General features: G+C 37.4%; 1 protein-coding gene across 4 annotated transcripts in view; it reads left to right on the forward strand.

Annotated features, from left to right (window-relative positions):
* Window positions 1–24117, forward strand: part of LOC123861521 (signal recognition particle subunit SRP54) — a 68938-nt gene that overhangs the window by 26082 nt on the left and 18739 nt on the right. The window contains exons 9-16 of one of the 4 annotated variants that reach the window (XM_045900705.3): window positions 372–520; window positions 879–979; window positions 1492–1578; window positions 5058–5131; window positions 5347–5455; window positions 10208–10378; window positions 13790–13885; window positions 15204–15711. In XM_045900705.3, the coding sequence (XP_045756661.1) occupies window positions 372–520; window positions 879–979; window positions 1492–1578; window positions 5058–5131; window positions 5347–5455; window positions 10208–10378; window positions 13790–13885; window positions 15204–15295 (879 nt within the window). In that variant the 3' untranslated portion in view covers window positions 15296–15711. Of the gene's footprint in view, window positions 1–371; window positions 521–878; window positions 980–1491; window positions 1579–5057; window positions 5132–5346; window positions 5456–10207; window positions 10379–13789; window positions 13886–15203; window positions 15712–23360; window positions 23500–23594; window positions 23719–24117 lie in introns of those variants that run through there. The other 3 variants (XM_054513670.2, XM_064570945.1, XM_045900713.3) reach the window with 3 other exon arrangements.

A 24117-nucleotide genomic window follows, 5' to 3' on the forward strand; every position in this document is an offset into this window, starting at 1 on the left:
TCCTCTTTATTCAGGCCTCATCTCAAATGTTATCTCTGGAAAGACCTCATGTGGCCGCCCTACCTAAAGAAGTCTCCCACACCTCAAAACTGATATTCTCTATCCCATTTTAATTGTACATCTGAAATGTTTACTTGCCCATTTATTATCTGTCTCTTCTGACTAGAATATAAGTCTCACAAGGACAAGGGTTTTCTTGTTTATCTCTTTGTCTCAGGACCTAAATGGTGCCTAATACATAGTACTCCCTCAATAAGTATTTATTGATTTTATGAATAATTACTTATAATAAATATTTTTCTATAGCTTCTAATGAGGAAATTTGCTTAAGAGCAGTAAAAATATGTTTCTTTCTTACTTAAATTTTCCAGCAACCCGATAACATTGTTTATGTGATGGATGCCTCCATTGGGCAGGCTTGTGAAGCCCAGGCAAAGGCTTTTAAAGATAAAGTAGATGTAGCCTCCGTCATAGTGACAAAACTTGATGGCCACGCAAAAGGAGGTGGTGCGCTCAGTGCGTAAGTGTCATTGATGCTATTGTCCTATGTCTTGGTCATATGGTGTGTGTGTGTGTGTGTGTGTGTCTGTCTGTCTGTCTGTGTCTGTGTATTTATGGCTTTCTTATTGATCATTGAAAATATATTCCAATATATACTCCAGTTTAAAAAAAAAAAGATAGATTCCAGTATTGGACCTAATATGGTCTATAAAAGAAGTTTAAATAGAAACAGAATTTTGGAGTCTTTCTGATAATAGTTCTGTTTTAACAAATGAAAAGAAACTTGGAACTGTGTACCTTTGTCTAATTACTTTGAAATCTGTTTTGAAATTTGTTTGCCTTTTTGAGATTATTTCGTGTTACCTTTTTCTTTGCAGAGTTGCCGCCACAAAAAGTCCAATTATTTTCATTGGTACAGGGGAACACATAGATGACTTTGAACCTTTCAAAACACAGCCTTTCATCAGCAAGCTTCTTGGTATGTGCAGTGGTGGGGATATAGAAAAATCTCCAAGAAAATAGCATGGATATTTAAAACAGATTAGGACTTTAATCTCACCCTCTCATTGACTAATTCAGGAAAATCATTACCTTTTATGATTTATCTTCCTCACCTGTAAAAAGTAAGGGTGATGGTTTTTCTGCTTCTTGTGGTTAGAGTGGTGGAATGAGCTATTAGATGGAAAGTTCTTCGGAAAAGTTTTAGAGCACAATACAAAAATATGTAGTTGTGGTAATAGCAGGGGGAATGGCAGTAAAACTTTTTGTACCAGGTAATAGAGTTAGAGAGCATGGAATTGGGAATAAAACCCTGGGCTGGAGTCCCTGCTTTGTCACTTAACATCTCGAGTTTCGGTTTTCTCACCTGAAAAGTATAGTAGGAATATCTTACCTGCGATCCCACAGGAGTGTTATCTCTGTGCATGTATTTTGTATAATGTAAAGCAGCATATACTATTGTTAATTTTTCTTTTTTTTGGGGTCTTGTAGGCATGGGCGACATTGAAGGACTGATAGATAAAGTCAATGAGTTGAAGTTGGATGACAATGAAGCACTTATAGAGAAGTTGAAACATGGTATATGAGAAGCAAAAGCATTTGCTTTCAGATGTCTTCCCATGATTTCTTTTTGATAAAGCTACTGTTAATTTGTTTGAAATGATAAATCTATTATTAAAGTTCAATTCGTCAAATGTTTATTTCCTACATGATTTATGCGCAGATCATTTTAAATCTCAGATATGTGAACAATTGTAGAATTGAGTGTTTTTGTTTTCTTCCTTGTAATCAAATTGCCTTAAGGTTAAAATTGAGGTTTTCATTGGGTTTCTTGAAGTAGAACAGGTTAAATGTAAGTTGGAACACTCTAATCTGTTTACTTATAAATTATGTGTGTGTGTATATATTATATATATAGAAATTTAGATGAGATTAAGCACACATTTTTTTATACCACATTAAAAAGACCACTCCTGTAGAGATATATGTTGTGAATAAGAGCTCAGGTTCTTAAATCTATCATATCTGAATTTATATCTGATCTATTTTTAGCTGTGTAACTTTTTCGAATTACTTAGCCTTAATTTCCTTATCTGTAAAAAATAGGTAATACTAAATCTCTTCTTCGTAGAGTTGTGAAGATTAAATCAGTTGATGTGTATAAAATCAGAAGCTTTCAACATATATTATTATTGACCATTTCCGGTTTTCTCCAAATGATCTTACTGTCAGTTTCCATGGTCACATACTATCCTGCCTCTGCTTTTTCTCACTTACCTTGTCAGTTACCAAAGCCTTTATCCCTTTCTGAAATGTTGATGTTCTTCAGGGATCAATGCTAGGCCCTCTTTTCTCTGGAGCTTCAGACTGATAGGCTTACTAGACCATTCTTGGATGGTCCATCAACACTTCAAATTCAGCATATCCGTATCTTCCCATCCTAATGTCTCACCTTATTGTTATCATCAGTGAATGCTAATTAGTCTTATTGCCAGAGGCAGAAACTTGGGTGTTGTCACGGACTCTCTTATTTATTTATTTATTTATTTTTAAGATTTTATTTATTTGCAAGAGAGAGAATGAGAGACAGAGAGCATGAGAGTGAGGAGGGTCAGAGGGAGAAGCAGGCTCCCCACCGAGCAGGGAGCCCGATGTGGGACTCGATCCCGGGACTCCAGGATCATGACCTGAGCCGAAGGCAGTCGCCTAACCAACTGAGCCACCCAGGCGCCCCGGACTCTCTTATTTCTTCCTGGCTCTGCCCTTTCCTTTTCCCATCAGTCAGCTTGTCCTAGTAATTCTCCCTCCTAAATATCTTCATTCCATTCCCTTTTCTTCAGCTCCTGCAATTACGCAAGTTTATCTCTTGCCTAGATTGTTTATTCTAATTTTAACAATCTTCCTGTTTCTTGGACTCTTCCCCTTGGATCTATTTTTTATACCGTAGCCAAATGATCTTTGAAAAATGCAAGTCTGATCCAATTACTGCCTTAAAATCTTTCAGTGGCTTCCCATTGCCCTTACAATGTTTTTAAAAGACTCTACCATTGGGGGTGCCTGGCTGGCTCAGTCGGAGGAGCATTCGACTCCTGATCTCAGAGTTGTGAGTTAAGGCCCATGTTGGGTGTAGAGATTAAAGTCTTAAAGAAAAAAAAATGACTACCATCTGGCCCATATCTTCCATATCATTTTTGATGCTGTTCTTAACGTTCCATGTGCCAGTCATGCTGAATTTTACTCAGCTTCTTAAATGTACATTGTTGTCTGTCACCTCTGTGCCTTTGCCTGTTAGACAGGTGTCCTCTCTTCTTCCTACTTCCACCCTCCTCTCCCCAGCCATACTGGCTAACTCCTACTCATACTTCAGTCTCTCCTTCTTTAGGGACATTTTACCTGATCCCTGGACTGAGTTAGAACTCTCTGTTTTATGTTTCCATTGCACCCTGTAATTTTTGTATGATTCATCACAGTTATTAGATATCTGTCTTCCCTGCTGAAGGTGTAGGTAAGTTTCATAGCTGTCTTCCTCACCTTTTACGTTTACAGTACCTAGCACAATTTGTGGCACTTAGTAGATCTTTAATAAATATTTGTTGAATGAATGATTCTATCCCTCATTGTGGGTTCTTTTCCCCACCTTCATCTATACTGAACAGCCCTACCACTGCTTCCACCACCACATTAAACTGTATCCCTAGTAGGTCTACTTTTTGACTCTTAGGTCTCTCCTTATGTCTGCATTTTGCTTCTGCTCTTAGCATTCTACTCATTTCTGAGGTCACCAAGGGCAAAAGTAGTAACCTTTCTTCTTTTCCTTGGATGTGTTATCTTTCTTTTGTTTTCAAACTCTTCACTTGGGTTCCATGACAGTGGATTTCTTATACTATCATGGCTTCAATGGTCACTTCTGTATAATGGCCAAATATGTATTTCAGCCTTAACTTTTTCTACCACTGTTTAATTTTGCATTTCTAGCTACCGGCTCTAACATTTCCTTTAAAATATTGTACTGCCACTTAAGGGGCACCTGGGTGGCTCAGTCATTAAGCATCTGCCTTCGGCTCAGGTCGTGATCCCAGGGTCCTGGGATCGAGCCCTGCATCGTGCTCCCTGCTCTGCGGGAAGCCTGCTTCTCCTTCTCCTACTCCCCCTGCTTGTGTTCCCTCTCTCGCTGCCTCTCTCTGTCAAAATAAATAAATAAAATCTTTAAAAAATAAAAAAAATAAAATATTGTACTGCCACTAAAATTCAGAATGGCTAAACCCAAATACCTTTTCCAGTTATATCTTTAGGACATAAATAGAAAATACTCTGGGTTATTGTTGTTGTTAATTGAAGTTAATTTACATATAACGAGATGCTTGATAATTCCATCAATTTTGACAAATGCACAATAACCCATATCCATCAGGAAACAACATTCCCATTAACTAGAAAGTTTGCTCATTCTCCTTCCCAGTAAGTACACCATATTGTAGAAATCCTAGAGTTATGTCCTCCCCCCTACCTACTTTCTTTGATTCAGCATAAATTTTTGACATTCGTCCATCTAGTTGCATGTACCTGTAGCTTGTTCTTTTATTGCTGAGTAGTATTTCATCCATAGTCTATTGTTTTCATGTCCGTGGACAGCCAAGTTGTTTAGGAAATGCCAAATAATCTTCTAAAGTGTTTTTGCCATTTTTCATTCTCACCAGCAGTGTATGAGAGTTCTGCTTGCTCCATGTCTTCTTTAACTTTTGGTGTTGTCAGGCTTTTTAGTCATCCTAGTGGGTAGAGTTTGTCTGCCTTGTTTTCAAGTTTTTTGTATATTTGTTTTTGTCCATCTTCTCTGAGAGAATGTAAGCTTCTCTAGGATAGAATCTGTCTATGTATCTCTGTATTCTCCACTGCATTCATCCTATGATCTTGCCCATAGTAACTGCTCAGGAATGTTTATTGATTAGATGTTTTGCGAGTGTGCTTCAGGATGAACCCATGACTAAGAAAAAGATTAATTTTACTGAATGGAAATGTACATTCTCTAATGTATCTGAACCATTTATATTGTATTTCAGGTCAGTTTACATTGCGAGACATGTATGAACAATTTCAAAATATCATGAAAATGGGCCCCTTCAGTCAGATCTTGGTTAGTTATCCTAAAAAGTTTTTTTCCTATCTTCTTCTGTTTTTCATTAAAATTTTTAAGAATAGATGCATTTGCTTTCGTTATTTTTGCTATTTGGGTAAAAAAACATTTTAAAAACTTTGTTTCAAAATTAAAGCCAGTAGTTAAATGTGAACATTCTGAACAATTTAATCTCAAGCTATTGTTGATTTTATGTTTAAATATATTTGTTTTAGGGGATGATCCCTGGTTTTGGAACAGACTTTATGAGCAAAGGAAATGAACAGGAGTCAATGGCAAGGCTAAAGAAATTAATGACGATAATGGATAGTATGAATGACCAAGGTAAGATGGCAGATTACTTGATCTAGAGGACAATGTTCTGAATATTTGCAAGTGGATAGTTTCACTGTGTTCTTGTGGACAAGATGGGCAAAAAATTTAGAATGGAAGATTATAGTTAGGTAGATTTGTAGCTGTTGGAAAGCTCTTACTCAAAGGGTTATGACTACTGGATTGACTTCATCATAGAGAGAAATGTCTAGTACAGTGTTTCTCCAAACACTCTCCAGTATTCTCCAAAGAACACTTGTTCTTCATGATGATGATAGAAATCACTCGAGAGTTCTGTAGTCAAATAAATTTGGGGGAATTCTGGGTTAAAAAACTATTAAGTTTATTTATTATAAGTTTCCTCAGAACTCTCATATGCTAACATGAATTGGAAACCTGTAAGAGAGATAGTTTAAGCAATGTTTACAAACTTATTTTGCACTGAAATTCTCAGGATTTCAGTCTCTTTTTGGTGGGGGGAGAGAGAACGTGTGCGTGCACAAGTGGGGGAGGGGTAAGCAGAAGAAGAGGGAAGATATACCCTCAATAAAATACTTCCCTGTATCTCCAGTCTCTTCTTACCTACTGACTTTTCTTCCCCATCAGCATATAAACATTCTTAATTTCACATTTTCTGGGCTGTACTTCTCCCTCATGCTTTTTTACTCTTTTTTTCTCTTTTCAGTCAAACTTCTTGAAAGAACAGTTGGTATTTTTCTCAAACTACTGAAATCTGAATTCTGTCCCCACCACTATGTGGAAATAGACCATACAAAGATTTCCAGTAACGTACTGGGCTGTTCCAGTGAATTTTTTTCAGTCTTTTTCTTGACCTTTACAACATTGGCTGTTGTTAATCACCTTTTTTTCTTGGCTTCTGTTATACCATCTCCCCAATTTTACCCTTACCTTTCTTGTTAACTCAGTCACTTTTTCACCCTGCCCCTAAAGTGACTATATACTACAGGTTCTGTCCTCAGCCAATGTTTCTTCTCATTCTGCTCATTTTCTTTGAATAATTCATCCACTTCTGTGCTTTCTCTGCTGCTTGACCGATTATTTTTTGTAGTCTCTACCTCTTTCCTGAGCTCTAGGCTTTCATAGTAACCCAAATAAGATTGTGTCTTTCTCATCTCTGTATCTTCAACACCACAAAAAGTTTTGTATGTAGAATTAATAATTGCAGCCATATCTAGAGTATTTACTCTGTCCTGAGTGCTTTACATATATTAACCCATCTAATCATCATAGTAACTCTCAAGGGACAGTTCTGGGGTTAAAAGCCATTATTATCTGGCTTTTGCAGATTAGGAAACTGAGATACAGGAAAGTTGAGTAATTTGCCCAAGGATGCTAGCTACAGAATGGAGAGACTGGGCGTCAAACTCAGGCTTTCTGGCTCAAGAGCTGGACCACCTCTTTTCTAGATGCTCACTAAATGGTGGACAGACATCTCTATTTACAGGTTTGAAAGTTTTCTGAGGCACGGATCCAAAGTGTAGTTTTCTCCCTTGGTGAGTGACACTTCCATCTGTCTGATAGAGATCTATCTACTCAGTCACCCAAGCTAGAAACTGGGGTCAACCTAGATTTATATCCTTGCTGATTTTCTGTCTAGTGGTTCTGTTGATTATGGAGATGAAGGTATTGAAGTACCTAACTTTTCTCCTCTTAGTTCTATAAGTTTCATGTCTGGTAAGCTCTTTTGTTGGGTACAGTACACATTTAGGATTGTTAGGTCTTCTTGGTGAATTGATCTTTTTGTCATTATGTATGTAATGTCCTCCTTTGTCCCTGGTCTGTTTTGTCTAATATTAATATAGCTTTCTTTTAATCAGTTGTTTGCATTGTTTATCTTTTTCTATCTTTTTACTTTTAACCTGCCTATATCATTATATTCAAAGTGAGTTTTATGTCAACAGCATGTAATTGGGTTATTTTTTTTCTGTTAACACATTCTCATATACTCTCTTTTAGCGGATATATTATTGATATATTAGGATTTAGTTCTGCCATTTTATTTTTTGTTCTGTTTGTTCCCTGCGATTTTTGTTCTGATTTTTCTTTTCTACTTTCCTGAGTTACTTGAATGTTATTTAGTATTCTATAATTATTATAGAATAATTGTTATTTATAGGTTATTTAGTACCTATAATTTTTCTGAGTGTATTTTAAAAAATAATTTTCTTAATGGTTGCTTTAGGTATTACAATATGCATACATATTGAACTGTGTGGTATTACAATACGTATATGCATTTAAACTTATCACAGTTTATTTCTATTAGTTTTTTACCACTTCTAGTGGAATATAGGAACCTTAACATTACCTTAGGTTTAGTGAGTTCCACTTGCTAAATAATTCTCATATCTTCCCTCTTCCCTTTGTCTCTGAGTCCCCTACATTAGTTCACACACTCATTATTTCTTACCTAGATTGTTATACAGTAGCTTCCTAACATTTCCCTTTCAACTTTTTCACTTCTCTTTCTAATTTGTCTTCCTTACTGCCACAAGAATGGTCTTTCTAAACATAAAAAATTTTGGGACCAGGGGTAGCTCACTTGGTTGAGCATCTGACTCTTGGTTTCGGCTCAGGTCATGATCTCGGGGTCATGAGATCGAGCCCCATGTCCGGCTCTGTGCTGGGTGTGGAGCCTGCTTGAGATTCCCTCTCTCCCTCTTTCCCTCTGCCCCTCCTCCTGCTCGGGAGCTCGTGTGCACTCTGTCTCTCTCTCAAATAAATAAATAAATAAAATCTTTAAAAAAAAATTCTGGGGTCAGGCTCTTTCAATGGCTCTTTCTTGTTGTCATGATGAATTTCAAACTCCTAAGCCTGGCATACAAATTCTGTTATAATCTTGTCCTTACCTACTTTTGCAACTTCTTAAATCTCAGCTCTTATCAAGCTTGGTTTCTTCTACACAAAACTGTTTTTCTTCTTCTTTTTTTTAAATATTTTATTTATTTGACAGAGAGAGACACAGCGAGAGAGGGAACACAAGCAGGGCGAGTGGGAGAAGGAGAAGCAGGCTTCCCGCCGAGCAGGGAGCCCGATGCGGGGCTCGATCCCAGGATCCTGGGACCATGACCTGAGCTGAAGGCAGACGCTTAACAACTGAGCCACCCAGGCGCCCAAAACTGTTTTTATCCTAAACATCCATATGTTCTGCTTTGTAGAATGTCCCTTGCTTCTTTCTCTTGTTTACTTAACTCATATTTGTCCTTTAGGACTACTCAGTTAAAGAAGAACCATCAACATGGAGCCTTTCCTGACTTCCTTTCTTCTTTAAATTATGTCCCCTTCTGACATTTGTTTAATTCTGTCATACTGCTTACCATGATGTGCTGTATTAGCCTGTCTTCTTTCACTTCACTCCACTTTAGGTCTTAGAATAAATATTTCCTAAATATTTTATGGTGAAGATGTGGCTTAAAAGCTGCATTTATGAAATGGATTTAGGTTTTAATGACTGTAAGTTTATTATGAGATAATGTGCTCCTTATTTACATTGTATTGGATTTCAGTTCACTTCTGAATGATATGCTTAGAGGGCGTAGACAAATTAGAAAATATTAGGAAATCAGGATAATAAATAGAGTTCTAGAAGCACCTGGGTGGCTTAGTCGGTTAAGCATCTGTCTTCGGCTCAGGTCATGATCCTAGGGTCCTGGGATCGAGCCCTGCGTTGGACTCCCTGCTCGGTGAGGAGTCTGCTTCTCCCTCTCCCTCTGCTGCTCCCCTTTGCTTGTGCTCTCTCTCTGTCTCCTTCTGTCAAATAAATGAAAATAAAATCTTTAAAAAAAAATAAATGGAGTTCTAAACCATGTTATTAAGAGGAACAGTCAAAAGATTTGGATATTTGTAACCTAGATGAGATTCACCAGAGACTTGGTAGCTCTTAAATATTTGAAAGCCTTATTCTTTGTGCCTGGCAAGGAGACATGTATGCAAATAGGAAGAGGTGCCAGGCAAATTTATTTTATTTTAATATGTAAAAAGATTTTCCATAATTACAGGTATGATAGAATAGCATAGATTACTATATTTTAGATATTAGATAGTGGGCCATCTGGGAATATTAAGACAGGCTAGATGACCATTTATTGGGGGATGTTGTAGAGAGAATGCAGTTGTAATAGAAATTTTGACTAAAGTCCATTGCATTCCTGAGATTGTATACAGCGAAAGCCAGAAGAAATGCACCTCATATTCTAAGAGTTAAAAATACACTGGAGGGAATTAACTCACTCTTTTTGTCACAGAAAGGATTAAAATACTAGTAGTAATTATATGGAAAATATTACCATTATTCCGTTGATGATAGATAGAACCTACCTACTTCTGTTGCTTAGATGCCTAAATTTATGATTTAAATGTTAATAGTTATTTAGAGCTAAAGTGAGCACTTTTCTTTTTTGAAATATACCTTATACTTTTAGTATAAGGAGCAGTTGGATATGAGATATGGAAAAGGTGGACATGGGTTTTAAAGGTTTTCAGAATGTTCTATTTTACTTAAACTGTGGGGTGAGGACATGTGTATTTTTTTTATTGTTTTTATAGCTTACAAATATTATAGATGTTCTTTTGAATATGTTTAATGTTTAAAAATCAGATGCAAACATGGCAGGTGATAACATTTGTTAAATCAGGTGATGGTTTCACCATTTTATTGTTGTGTGTGTATGGTATTTGTACGTAACTGTTTTGATAATGAATGTTAGTTGCATGTAAATGAAAGTAATTAATCCTTGTCTACAGAACTTGACAGTACTGATGGTGCCAAGGTGTTTAGTAAGCAACCTGGAAGAATCCAAAGAGTAGCAAGAGGATCAGGTGTGTCAACAAGAGATGTTCAAGAACTTTTGACACAATATACCAAATTTGCACAGATGGTAAAAAAGATGGGAGGTATCAAAGGACTTTTCAAAGGTAAGAAAAGTAACAGGCTCCTCATTAGTTAACATAGTGAAAGTAAAGAAAGAAGTTGAAAAACTGAAATTAAAGCCAGGGAGTACTGCCAGTATTGGGAAACATATTGCTGAATTTCATGTTCTGTTGTAAGTACTTCTTGAATGTGATCTGTGATTTCTCTGTTTTCAGATTCAAGGTAATGAACACTAATTAAAAACAAACTTAATGACTTTATTTTTATGAAGATGTAATGCATATTAAAGAAAATTTAGACAGAATAAGAAAGTATATGGAAAAAACTTAAAACACCCATTACCTTTTCTCCCCAGAGAATCCTATGGGTCCTACTGCAAATAGGACTGTAACTAGTGCTTTGATATAACTAGTGCTTTCTTCTGAAACATCATGACTATTTTTCTATATTGCCAAATATTCTTCAAAATACAGCTTTTAAGCACTGAATACTCTTCCAGTTATGCTTGCATCTTTGTTTTGTGCGATGGATATTTAGGCTGATTCATCTGCTGTATCAGTATCAGTTCTTACATCAGTTCCTGTGCAGTCTTCTGGGAAGCCAGGGATTTTGTCTGCTTTGATCAGATACATAGTCCTCGCTGAATAAATTTTGTAATAATTTAAGATTTCCGGGGCACCTGGGTGGCTCAGTTGTTAAGCATCTGCCTTCGGCTCAGGTCATGATCCCAGGTTCCTGGGATCGAGCCCCGCTCATAGGGCTCCCTGCTCGGCAGGAAGCCTGCTTGTGTTCCTGCTCTCGCTGTGTCTCTCTCTGTCAAATAAGTAAATAAAATCTAAAAAAAATAAAAATAAAAAGATTAAAAAAAAGATTTCCAATTTAATGATCAAATGTTTCTTTTAGTAGGTGTTTTTTAGATTACTACTCAAGTTTAACATCTCTTCAAACATTTATTAGTTTGGATTTCCTTTGTGAGTTACCCCTTAGGTTCCTTGTTCATTTGTCTCATTTTCCGCCCCCTGTTGCTTTGTAGTAACACTTCAAAATCCTTGGTTTATGTGTGCAAATATTTTACCCAGTTTTCATTTGCCTTTTATTTTTATTTGTATTTTTTAGTGAATGGAAGCTTTCATTTTTAGTGTAGCCACGCCTGATTATCATTTTCTTGATTTCTATTATGCTCAGAAAAGCCTTCCCCTTGCTGATACCACAGTACCCACCTATATTTTCTACTTGTTCTGGTTTTATTTTTTAGGTTTTTAACTTTTTATCCCATCTGAAATTTATTTTGCTGTGTATTGTGTAAGGTAAAAAGATAAGTTTACTTTTCACAGTTGTCTTAACCCTCTCTTAAAATTTTTTTCTGTATTATAAACACTATTAAAGTGAACTTATTATTTCAAAATATACTGATTAGATAATCTCCAAAGATGAAGCAATACTACTGAATAGCTTTCTAAAAAGGATGAGTATTGATATAATTTTTATCTCTTTTGTCTTTGACACTTTTCTTATTTTCTTTGCTTGTTATATGCTATTTTCTTTTTCTTAAGATTTTATTATTTAATTCTTTCTTTATTTGAGAGAACACGGGAGCATGCAAGCATGTGAGTGGGGGAGGAGCAGAGGGAGAGAATCTCAAGTGACTGCCTGATGTGGGGCTCAATCTCATGACCCTGAAATCGACCTGAGCTGAAATCAAGAGTCTGTGGCTTAATCAGTTGAGCCACCCAGGCGACCCTATGCTGTTTTCTTTTCTGTGACAGGGAGAAAAGTTAGACAAACATGTTTAAGACTGGTTATAATTCTTCACATCACATGCTATTTCAGATAGTGATTATTAAACACATGTCAGTTTAACATCTTTCCCAAATAACCCTATTTTTTTTTTGTAATTTATTTATTTATTTTAGAGAGAGAAAGAGAGGGGCTCAGTTGGTTAAGTGTCTGCCTTTGGCTCAGGTCATGGTCCCAGGACCCTGGGATCAAGCCCCATATCCGGCTCCCTGCTCAGCAGGGAGTCTGCTTCTCCCTCTCCATCTACCTCTCCCCCTGCTCATGCTTTCTCTCTCTCTCCTTCTCTCTTGCTCTCTCTCAAATAAATAAAGTCTTTAAAAAAAGAGAGAAGGAGAGCACAAGTGGGAGGGGCAGAGGGAGAGGAAGAGAGAATCTCAAGCAGACTCCACGCTGAGCTGAGTTGGGGGGGGGGTACCCAACATGGGGCTCAATTTCATGGCCTTGAGATCATGACCTGAGCTGAAACCCTGTTGGATGCATAACCAGTTGTGCCACCCAGGCGCCACTTTTTTTAAGGCCTTTTATTTATTTATTTATTTATTTATTTATTTATTTTTAATTTTTATTTATTTATTTATTTATTTATTTTTTAAGGTATTTTTTTTTAAGATTTTATTTATTTATTTGAGAGAGAGAATGAGATAGAGAGAGCATGAGAGGGGGGAGGGTCAGAGGGAGAAGCAGACTCCCCGCTGAGCAGGGAGCCCGACGTGGGACTTGATCCCGGGACTCCAGGATCATGACCTGAGCCGAAGGCAGTGGCTTAACCAACTGAGCCACCCAGGCACCCAAGGCCTTTTTTTTAAAGATGTATTTATTTATTTTAGAGAGAGCTGACCATTCTTGAAAGAACTACTGTAGATCCATTTATCTAAGCATTGATTGATTGCTCAATAAAGGCACAATCAAGATGAAATGGGCAGTGGATGTGGCACAGTCTTGTCACACCAAACTCTTAATATTTTTTAGAAGTTTTAAGTCCTCAGAAACAAATACTTGTGACACTTTACCAACGGACACAGAATTCACATCTTACACAGATGTATTAATCATGAAAAATTTTTTACAGATTTTATCCTGTTTTCTAAAAACATATCTTTTATTCATATTTCTTAATGCATATTTTTTATTCAGATTAGCCAGCTTTGAAGTTCATTTTCATAATGCTTTTGAGAAGTACCAGAGTTAATGTTCCTTTGAAATAATTTTGCCTGAAGCAACTCTACTTACTTATTGTTGTTGCATCGATGATCTGTTTTGCTTCCTGTCTCTTGAGACCACAGCAGCTTTTCTCTAAAGGATGCTCTTATCTGGTCTGCCTCAGAATGCATCACTTTTATTGGCTTCCTTTTTTACTGTGGAGTTTCAGTTAAGTGGGTGGAAATTCATTGGTAAATGGAATTGCATTATTGGTCTTTCCATTCTCTGAAGCTTTTCATTATTTTTAACAGCTTCTTAGATATATACAAATCTTCATGTTCTCAAAAATATGTATGTAATTGAGATAAAGATTAGAAGGGAATATGTACAAATAGAAATAATGTGTTAGGGTGGTAAGGTTATGGGTGATTTTTAAAAATTTTACTCAGTTCATTAAACTTTCTATGATACGCTGATTATATTGCATTCTACATTGACTCAAAACCTTTTTTTTTCAGGTGGTGACATGTCTAAGAATGTGAGTCAGTCGCAGATGGCAAAACTGAATCAACAAATGGCCAAAATGATGGATCCAAGAGTTCTTCATCACATGGGTAAATACAAAGTTGTTGCCAGTTTATAAGACACAGTTTAATTTATAAGGTTGAGTTTTAATAAGCCTTCTGTTGTGGGGCACCTGGGTGGCTCAGTCGTTGGGCGTCTGCCTTCGGCTCGGGTCATGGTCCCAGGGTCCTGGGATCGAGCCCCACATCGGGCTCCCTGCTCAGTGGGAGGCCTGCTTCTCCCTCTCCCACTCCCCCTGCTTGTGTTCCCTCTCTGGCTGTGTCTCTCTCTGTCAAGTGACTGGATAAAATCTTTAAAAAAAAAAAAAAAGCTTTCTGTTGTGATATTATGAACATCTGTTCAAAAGATGTATGATTTGAGGGAAATGGCCATCTGAATTCTGTTGAATGGTTGTAATAGTGCTATATAATTGAGATTTTATTCCCTCTTCTGCTGCCATCTGTGTGATTTTTGAGCAAGATACTATTTTTGAGCAAGATACTTCATCATCTTCTGTTAATGTTTGTTCCAGTGACCTTTTGCCCTAGTTTGGAATCTGGGTATTTTCAATGATGAGACTTTGAAATTATATAAGGATTTTGAAACCCAGTTATACTTTTGCTATGTGACCTATGGAGAGTTCCTTAAATTTTCTGAAAATCACAGATAATATCTCATCAGGAAATTGTGACAGTTTAGTGAGCTAATGTATATGAAGGCATTTATCAGCTCTGGGCATATAGATGTTTAATGAATGGTGAACTCTTTTCTTCCCATAAGTCCTGTGAAACAACTCTTCCACTCCCCAGAATTGGTTACTATTTACAACAAGACTCTCTTGGACTTCCCAGAAAAAATTCTTTTTTTTTTTTTTTAAAGATTTTATTTATTTATTTGAGACAGAGAGAATGAGAGAGAGAGAGCACATGAGAGGGGGGAGGGTCAGAGGGAGAAGCAGGCTCCCCGCCGAGCAGGGAGCCCGATGCGGGACTCGATCCAGGGACTCCAGGATCATGACCTGAGCCGAAGGCAGTCGCTTAACCAACTGAGCCACCCAGGCGCCCCAGAAAAAATTCTTTTGTTTAGATTTATTGATTCCCTGCTGTGTGACAGGTACTGTTCTAAGATCTTTTCATATATTATTTACTCCTTCTAACTTGATGAGGTAGGTTATTTTTTTTCTGTTTTATAGATAAGGATACTGGTGATAATACAGATTTTTAATTGGTATGTTCTTTAAGGCTGATGACCAAATTATAGTCAGATCCCAGTAAATTTTTTAGAAGTTAAAGTACTTATTTGGCAAGAGAAATATATCTTTCAAGTTCCACTTAATAATTATCTGATTTTACTCTATTTTTATTCTAGGTGGAATGGCAGGACTTCAGTCAATGATGAGGCAGTTTCAACAGGGTGCTGCTGGCAATATGAAAGGCATGATGGGATTCAATAATATGTAAAGAAGATGCCTTAATATAAACTGACTCAGTTGATTACATTATTTGCTGAGACCTCAGAGTTTCCCTCCTTTTTGCAAACAGGAAAAAAAAAAGAAGTATTTTTCTTGCCTGTGTTGCCATTTTTCTTCCTCTTCTCATCTTTTTTCCCCTCTCCTTTTCTTCTTTTTTCCTTCCTACTTCCCTCCCTCCCTTTGATACAAGGGAGGAATATATAGTTTTTGTGGAAATCATTTTATTTTTGCTTCGGGTTTTCTTCTGTTAGTTTTCACCATCATAATACTTCTTAAGTTAAACAAATCATGATACAAAATTTAGTACTTAAAAGTTTTTAATTGTCTCAAAGGCCAAGCATTACATTTGTAAACAGTCCTGGTCAGTAGTTACATGATGTGTCAATAAAAGTGCTGTAAAATAAACTTCAAACTCGTTATAAATTAAGGGGTTGTTAACTTCCTTTATGATTTAAATTTATCAGTGGATCACATTAAAAGGCAGACAGAAAAACCAACGGCTCTATGTCACTTAAAACTAGTCCTATAGGGCGCCTGGATGGCTCAGTTGGTTAAGCATCTGACTGTTGATCTCAGGTCTTGATCTCAGGATCATGAGTTCAAGCCCCGTGTTGGGCTCCACGGTGGGCGTGGAGCCTACTCAAAAACAAAACAAAACTAGCCCTACAAGTATACCTTTAAGCAGAAATGTCGTAGAATAACTTAACCATTAGTATTAGGAATTTTTGTTTAACTTAGAACAATTACGGTAATTTTGCCACAGAAAATCTCAGGCCTGCCATTTAAATTGAAATTGCGAATTTAGTTAGTTTATAATATGATGTTTTGTATATAGCTTCCATTTTTTTACCTCATATATTTGAAGCCTTAATGGCAATATTTGTTTTTTTTTTGAAAAGCCGATTTTGTTGTTTATCACACACCAAAAAAATCTGCTTGACAAAACTGATGTACTTTGGTGATAGTTAACATATAGACCTTCCTAATGAGAAAATAATTGCATATAATGTTGATTTGGTTGTTGGTTACTTTGGATTGCTACACAGTTCATTTAGAAAATTTAAATAAATTATGGAATTAATTTAAAAATACTAGAATAATTATTATACTTATTGATTAATGACATCATGAAGACTATACATATGGTGTAGTGTATTTTGAGCTGTAATGGGTTGATCTTTAGCAAAGGATTGATTTGTAGTAGTAGAAGAGTGAAATAAATGGCTAGTTTTTATAGTATTAATTTTTTATAATTTAGGTGTTTTAAAAAGGTCTTATAGGCTGAAGTATCTTTAAAAAGTAATGACATAAGGAATGCAACAGATTTTCTTGTTTACTTGGGCAAAGATTTTATATTCCACTAAATTATTTTTACCAGCTAAAAATTAGCATATCCCTATAGAACATTATTATATACCCTATATAAATGATGTATCTTGTGTTCTGCAGAAGTGTCATCAAAAGGTCCAGCTATAGAAATTTGCTAATGAGAAAATACTGTTTTCCAAATTAGTTTCTAATTGAATTGATGCATACCACCTTTACTGGGCAAGCATTTTTGTGATTTCTATCCTCAGAGTACCACTTTTCACTTTGACCAAAGAAGAAAATGAGACACTTAGCCATACTTGATGCTCATTGTTTTATAAGTATTTTTGTGTCTGGTGCAAATTGTATTTTTCAGAAGCAAAAATTACAGTGGCAAAGGACACCAGAACTCCTAGTTCAGCTTCCGTATCTTTTTTTTCTCTTCTGTAAGATGAGGGAATTGGAGATGCTATCTAAAATTCTGACCACATTAATTCCTCAATCTGACATCTTTAGTTACAAAAGCTATCCTTCCATCCTCACAGTTTTTGTCGAAGTACTAATGTTTTAACAGCATAAGTACCATATACCAAAATCAAATAATTTGACCAAATTTCCTTTTATTTTTTACTATTGTTAAAATTGGTTGCTAAGCTTTTTGATACCTGTTATAGTCCCAGCTTAGACTACTAGCTAGATCTAATATTGTGTAACATTGGATTCTTCCTGAATTTTATTATAATGTTAATTAAACATGTATCAACATAAAATTAGGTATAATTCCTAAGCTTTCTCAGCTTATATAATTATACAACAAAACCTCAGAAATTAATTTCAACAAACTATAGTACCAACAAAGGGCAAATTAATGGGCAATTTAATGTGATGGATATCAGTATTCTTCTGGAACTATCATATTTGCTGGCATATAAGATAAGGTAAGTATACACAATGCATTGCAATTTTATGGAGTAATTTTTTGGAAAAAATTAAATACTTTTTATATGTAGCAAAAATATTTTAAAGTGTGTTGCATAATCATTATTTTGTTCAAATAAATACAGTGTATTTTAATGAGGAGTTCCTAGGTCTGGTATGCAGTAATGTACTAATCTTGAAGAGAAGTATAGTGCCCCATAGCTAAAAAGAAATGTGATATTGTCAATAAATACTTATATACAAAAGGGAACAAAAGCAGGAAATTTACTAGAACTAAAGTCTCATCATTGCATATTTGGTAAAATTAATATAATATTAATACCTTATTTCAGTGAATGTAGAGGATTTAAAAAGTAAGCCATAATATAAAAATAAAATTGAATTTCTTTTACATATAGCTTTAATACATACAAATATTTGAGTAAAAAATGGAACAAACCATTTAAAATAAATGCAAAGGAATTTTAACTTGATGCTTGTATATGTGAATAAATCAAATATTTTACAGTTTGTATGAGACAAGTAACCAAGGAATTTGGATAAGCTCTAATAAAAACTGTCGGTGAGAATCATGGCTAAATAACAACAAAATGTATGTAAATTTTGATCTTCCTTAAAATCTAGAAATAATTATTAATAAAGCCAAATAAGTTATATCCAAAACTAGAAATCCATCATCACAGCTCAAATCTAGATGATGTTCATTGCTTGCATTCACTGGATTTGAAATGTAGTTGTCATCTTCAAAATTTTGTTCTAAAGTCCAATTACCATATTCTCAACATTAAGCTATTGCATTAAAGTCAAACCTAATATCTTCTTCGAATTACAGGAATGATGAATTTATATCTCATATGTGGGGGGGTTTAATTTTAAATTTAGCTTCTAGATGTGTAGTCTGTGGGTTGTTGTTAAGTAGTTATTGATGTGATGTGAAATTTTGCTATGATAGTTATTTTCCCACACTTTGCATTTAGGGGTAGGTAAGTATTTGTACTCAGTGTTGAGTAGTTGCTAACCCAAGAATCTAGGCCCTGTCTTTACTGACCTCTTACTGTGATATGGGTATATTGAGTATGAGGTAATTTTCAGTACTTTTAAAGTGAAAATACACTTTGTAAGCTGGTAATTATGGCACATTTCCTTTGATCATATTCATTTGGTGCCATACTTTTTTTTTTTTTTAAGATATTATTTATTTATTTGACAGAGACACAGTGAGAGAAGGAACACAAGCAGGGGGAGTGGGAGAGGGAGAAGCAGGCTTCCCGCTGAGCAGGGAGCCCGACTTGGGGCTTGATCCCAGGACCCTGGGATCATGACCCCAGCCAAAGGCAGACGACTCGGGGCTTGATCCCAGGACCCTGGGATCATGACCCCAGCCAAAGGCAGACGCTTAACAACCAAGCCACGCAGGCACCCCTGGTGCCACACTTCTTTTGAGTTTGGAATGTCTGTGCTACTGTTTGCAGTTTTCTCATTACTCTTCTCTATCCATTTGAAATTACCATTTTGAAAGCATTTATTTTTTAGCTTCACTTGGCTTACAGGGTTCTCTCAGCCTAAAACAATGCATTTTTTTTTTTTAAAGATTTTATTTATTTGTCAGAGAGAGACCACAAGCGGGGGAGCGACAGGCAGAGCAGACAGAGGGAGAAGCAGGCTCCCTGCTGAGCAAGGAGCCCGATGTGGGACTTGATCCCAGGACCCTGGGATCATGACCTGAGCCAAAGGCAGACGCTTAACCAGCTGAGCCACCCAGGCATCCCTAAAACAATGCCTTTCTTGGTAGTGGTAGGATCTAAATGGCAAAATACCCAAGTGATTACACAGCAGTACCTGCCTGTAACAGGGATAATTCCGATGAGCCTGATGCTAAGAAAATCTCCTGCCTGAGGCCTGAGACTCCCCTGACGCTGGGGCACAAAGGCTTTTTACCTTTTCATGGAAAGCAGAAGGGAGTAATATCCTGTGACTGTGGGATAGTTTTTAGCAACACATGGTCAAGTTTTGTGAGCCTCTTTCCAGAGAATGGTTGCCTGTCTGCATCAAGTAAGGAGAACATGCAATGTCTGCCTATCTGCATAGGTTAGGAACCATGCTTGCCTGCTTTTTATGATTTTAATTATTGAATAAGAGAAATTTCTTCTTCAGTGACCCAAAAGAAGTAAGAGTTGTTACTGGATATATTCATGGGCCCATAATTTTTGACTTGGGAAATCAATTAAGGGGGTCAGAATTTCATTTCTGGCAGAAGTGGTTCAAGAAATAGCTGTCAAATTTCTTGACACTCCATTTCATAGGAAATACAGGAAGTGCGAAATCCTTCCATTGATGTGTGTCTCTTGATTTTCTGCAATTTCCTTCTTCCTGTGTTAAATAATGGATGATCTTGCCCTGAGATAAACGACATCTTTTTTTTCCCCCAGTTTTCTTGAAAATAATTGACATACATCACTGTATAAGTTTAAGATTATAGCATGATGGTTTGATTTACATATATTGTGAAATGATTACCATAATAGGTTCAGCTAACACCCATCTTCTCACGTAGATACAATATAAAGAGGAAAAGGAAAAAGGAAAAAAAAATTCTCTGTGATGAGAACTTAGGATACTCCCTTAAGTTTTCTATATATCGTATATCAGTGTTAGTCATTGTGTACATTACATGGAAAGGCATCCTTAATTGTGGCAATCCTTATTATAGCTTTATATTTTATTTTTATAAAAATAAAATATGCATTTATTTTAATACATTATATATTATAAATTTATAAAAGTAAATATAAAATATAAATTATATATATTATAAATATACAAATTATAAATATTTATATATTTATTTTATTATGGTTTTTAAAATTATTGTCAGAAGACTCCTACAGTTCTACAGACTTCAGATTAATATGTTTAGCTTTCAACATTGAGATTGCTGTGTTTAGGCATAGTGTACAAAGAAAGTAATATTTTTTGACTAATGCCATATAAAAAATTCTGCTAGTTGAATATCAATAGTCCATTCCCATGACAAGAAAATCTGACCAAATTCCAATTAGAAGAAATGTACTCACATGGCATCAAATAAAACATGTTCACTTGGTATTTTCATTTGTTTCTTAAATATAGGGCTTTAAAGCTTACAAATGGCCATCTCTCATAATAGACTTCCAAAAATATACACACTTTGATTATTTGTATCCAAATCTTTTCAAATATCACATTCACCTCTGGTGTAGGAATTTTCTTTTCTTTCTTTTTAAAGATTTTATTTATTTGAGACAGAATGAGAGAGAGAGAGCACATGAGACGGGGGAGGGTCAGAGGGAGAAGCAGACTCCCTGCCAAGGAGGGAGCCCGATGCGGGACTCGATCCCGGGACTCCAGGATCATGACCTGAGCCGAAGGCAGTTGCCCAACCAACTGAGCCACCCAGGCGCCCCTGGTGTAGGAATTTTCTGCCCCTAATAGCCCATTGTCGGACATTTTCATTCCCAGAGGAGCAGAGTGTCTAAGAGTATATGCTCTGGAATCAGGCTGCCTGGGTTTGAATCCTTGCTCTGCTGCTTACCAGCTGTGTCCATGAGCAAATTTCTTAATCTCTCTGAGCCTTTGTCTCCTCATCTGTAGAATGTTGGTAACTATAATAGCATCTCTATTATAGAGCTGTCGTGAGGTAGAGTTAATACAAGGAAAGTCCTCAGCACAGTACCTGTGATATTGGGCTCCAAAAGTGGAGCCACTACTGTTATTTAACAATTTATGCTTAAAGTCAACCTAAAGTGCATTTTTAGTTTTACCATCTAATTTTTTTCTTATGTATCATTGACAGTGATCCCTTATTGGAGGGATGGGTAACCTTAAAAACATTTTTTATTGAAATATGTTGCTTAAGAAAAAAAAGAAAGATAAAATAGATATGTAGCTTTGTGAAAACCATAAGAAAATCTTGTTTTTTATTTGATGGACATTCCTGGTTATCGAATTTTAGTCAGCTTTGTTTTCCCAGCCTTTCAGAGAAATAGGTAGATCTAAATTTACTTTTTTCGATCTGTAAGTACCATTAAGTGATAAATTTAGACCACAATTATGTTTTCAAGTAGATAAATTATATTAATACCTGGATGTATTTTTGTCATAGTGATACAATACAACTTATACTACAAGGTGAATGAAGGACAGATTTGACATATTGCTTTGCCCACTTTTAGTTGAGGTATGACAGTCTGGAGATAATGACAAAAATATAAATGCCCAAGATCATTAGAATTTCTATGCTTTTCTGTCGCTACCAGTCCTTCATTTGTAATAGATTGCTCTTCAGCCATTTGTGTTAAAAGTAACTCTTCTTAGGAAATACAGTTCATGTTGGGATATGACTTGCATTTTGAATTTTCAGTTAACTATATATATATATACTTGTAAACTTTGAAAACAAGTTCTGCTTCAGCAGTGAAAATTGTAATTTGATGTTTGTCAATTTGCAAAATAAAATCATGCATTTATAAACACTCCACAAATTTTTGATAATATTGTTGATGTCAATAAGAGGAAAGGGATTTTGAGTACAAGTAATGTAGAACTGTTCTTGTTTATGAAAGCCAAATCATAAGGTCTTGAACAATTGGCTCTTTATTCTCCTTTTCAATTTATTGCAGTTTGTTTTTGCTGTTTTGGGCCACCAGGCAGCATCAGATCATATTACTAAAACTTGTTTACATTAGCAACAAGCTAACTTGATTTTATTACCAGAATATGGATTATGATTTCCAACCAATTATTAAAATGTCGATGGTTTTCAAATAATCAACTTTGTCTTTAAGGTTTTTGGTTTGTTTTTTAGGTTATAGTTATATGCAGGATAGAAAGTGTACAAAAATATTAAGCAGAGAATAAAAAAATAATTTTTGTACAAGAGAGAAAGGAATACTTAAGGTTGCAGGGGTGTTGGACCTGTTGGTGCCATGTAGAATAACATGTACCAGGCCGTAACTTTGGAGAGTATTTCTGAATTTTGACTGGCATACAAATGGAATTTAAAGTTTCATAAAAAGCTCCCTGTGGCCAAATAATGTATTTTTCACCTCTACAATTCACAATAACTTGTATGAAAACTTTCATACTAAAACTACAATAAAAGAACATGTACCTGGAAATGCTCCAATGAGTGTGAGTAATGCTGTAATCCCTGCTCATGACTTTAATTTGGGTGAACACTGGGAAAAGTCTGGCATGACCCCTGACATACACGCGCGCGCGCGCGCGCGCGCGCCACCGGCATGACCCGACACACACACGGGCGCACGCGCCCCAAAGACATAGATAATAAAATATTCCTCATATTGTTCAAAATGGAATCTTGCTGCTACCCTTTACTCTCCTTCAGATGTCACTTAACTTTTTTCTACGATTATACTTAAGCATTTCAGAGAAGTGTAAACAAAATTTACTTTTGAGGCTCTTATTTCAAGGGTATTTTTGGCTAGACTGTCATCCATGTTAGGAATGGAATTTGGAGCAGAGCCTTACATCTTAAAATACATTTTCGCAAGCCTATGAGGCACACTACGAGGCTGTTTCATTTTGTAAGTGCAGAAACCAAGGTCTGGGAGAGCGACTGCCCAAAACGCAGCTGGTGGCCGGCTGCGCCCACATGCCGACGCCAAGATCCAGGTGCAGGTACGAGGCATGACGTCACCGGCGGTGCCAGGCGGCGGCTCCGAGAGCTGCGGACGTGGGCTGGGCCGGAAGCGGTGCCGCAGGCTGCTCGCCTCGCTCCGCCCCGCGCGAGCCGGTCGTTGCGCCTCCCAGGCGGCGGTCAGAGGAGCCGGAGTTGGGGGGCGAGGCGCCAGCCGGCCCCGCCCCTCAGGCCGGTCCCACCCATCAGGGCAGCCCCGCTCCTCCTGCCGTGGCGTGGCCGGGCGTGGCGCGAGGTGGGCGCTGCCGGTGAGTCCCACTTGGTGACGGCCGGCTCGGTCGCGCCTGGGTGGGGAGGCGGAGAGGGAAATGGGCTGATCGGCCATTACGTTCTATCTTGCCAGCGCCAGCAGCCCTGTGGCGGCGACGACGATGGACCCGGAGCCCGCGAGCCGTGCGGAAGGAGGAGAAGCAGTTGCAGCCTCGGGAGCTGCGGCCGCCGCGACGTTCAGGGAGTCGGCTCGGCAGGTAAGTGCGGCCGCCGAGGGAGGCGGCGGCGCGGAGGCGGGGGCAGGAGAGCCCCGTCTCGTGTCTGTCTCGTCCGCCGGCTGCCCTCTCGGCCTGCCCTGCCTTCCCCCGAGCAGGCCGCCCACCGGAGATGCGTTTCGGGGCTCCTTCTCACGGTGGCCCCACGTCTGCCCAGAGACGCCGGCTTGGGGGAAAGGGCGGACGCCTCCGCACAGCCGGGCGGCCCTCCGCAACCCCTCCGCTGGCCGCGCCGCAGACCGTGGGGCTTGCGGGGGTGCTGCTCCAGCTTGGGGTCTGCGAGCGAGAGAAGGCAGGCGTGTCCCCGCAAGGCTGTCCTTAGAGTAACTGGAAGCCAGGTGACGGCGGCTTCAGACACTTCTCAGCCTCTGCGTGTGTAAG

The sequence above is a fragment of the Mirounga angustirostris genome, unplaced genomic scaffold (genome assembly GCF_029215605.1).
Source record: "Mirounga angustirostris isolate CCGP_5_RB_7025 unplaced genomic scaffold, mMirAng1.0.hap1 SCAF_9, whole genome shotgun sequence".
Lineage (NCBI taxonomy): Eukaryota > Metazoa > Chordata > Mammalia > Carnivora > Phocidae > Mirounga > Mirounga angustirostris.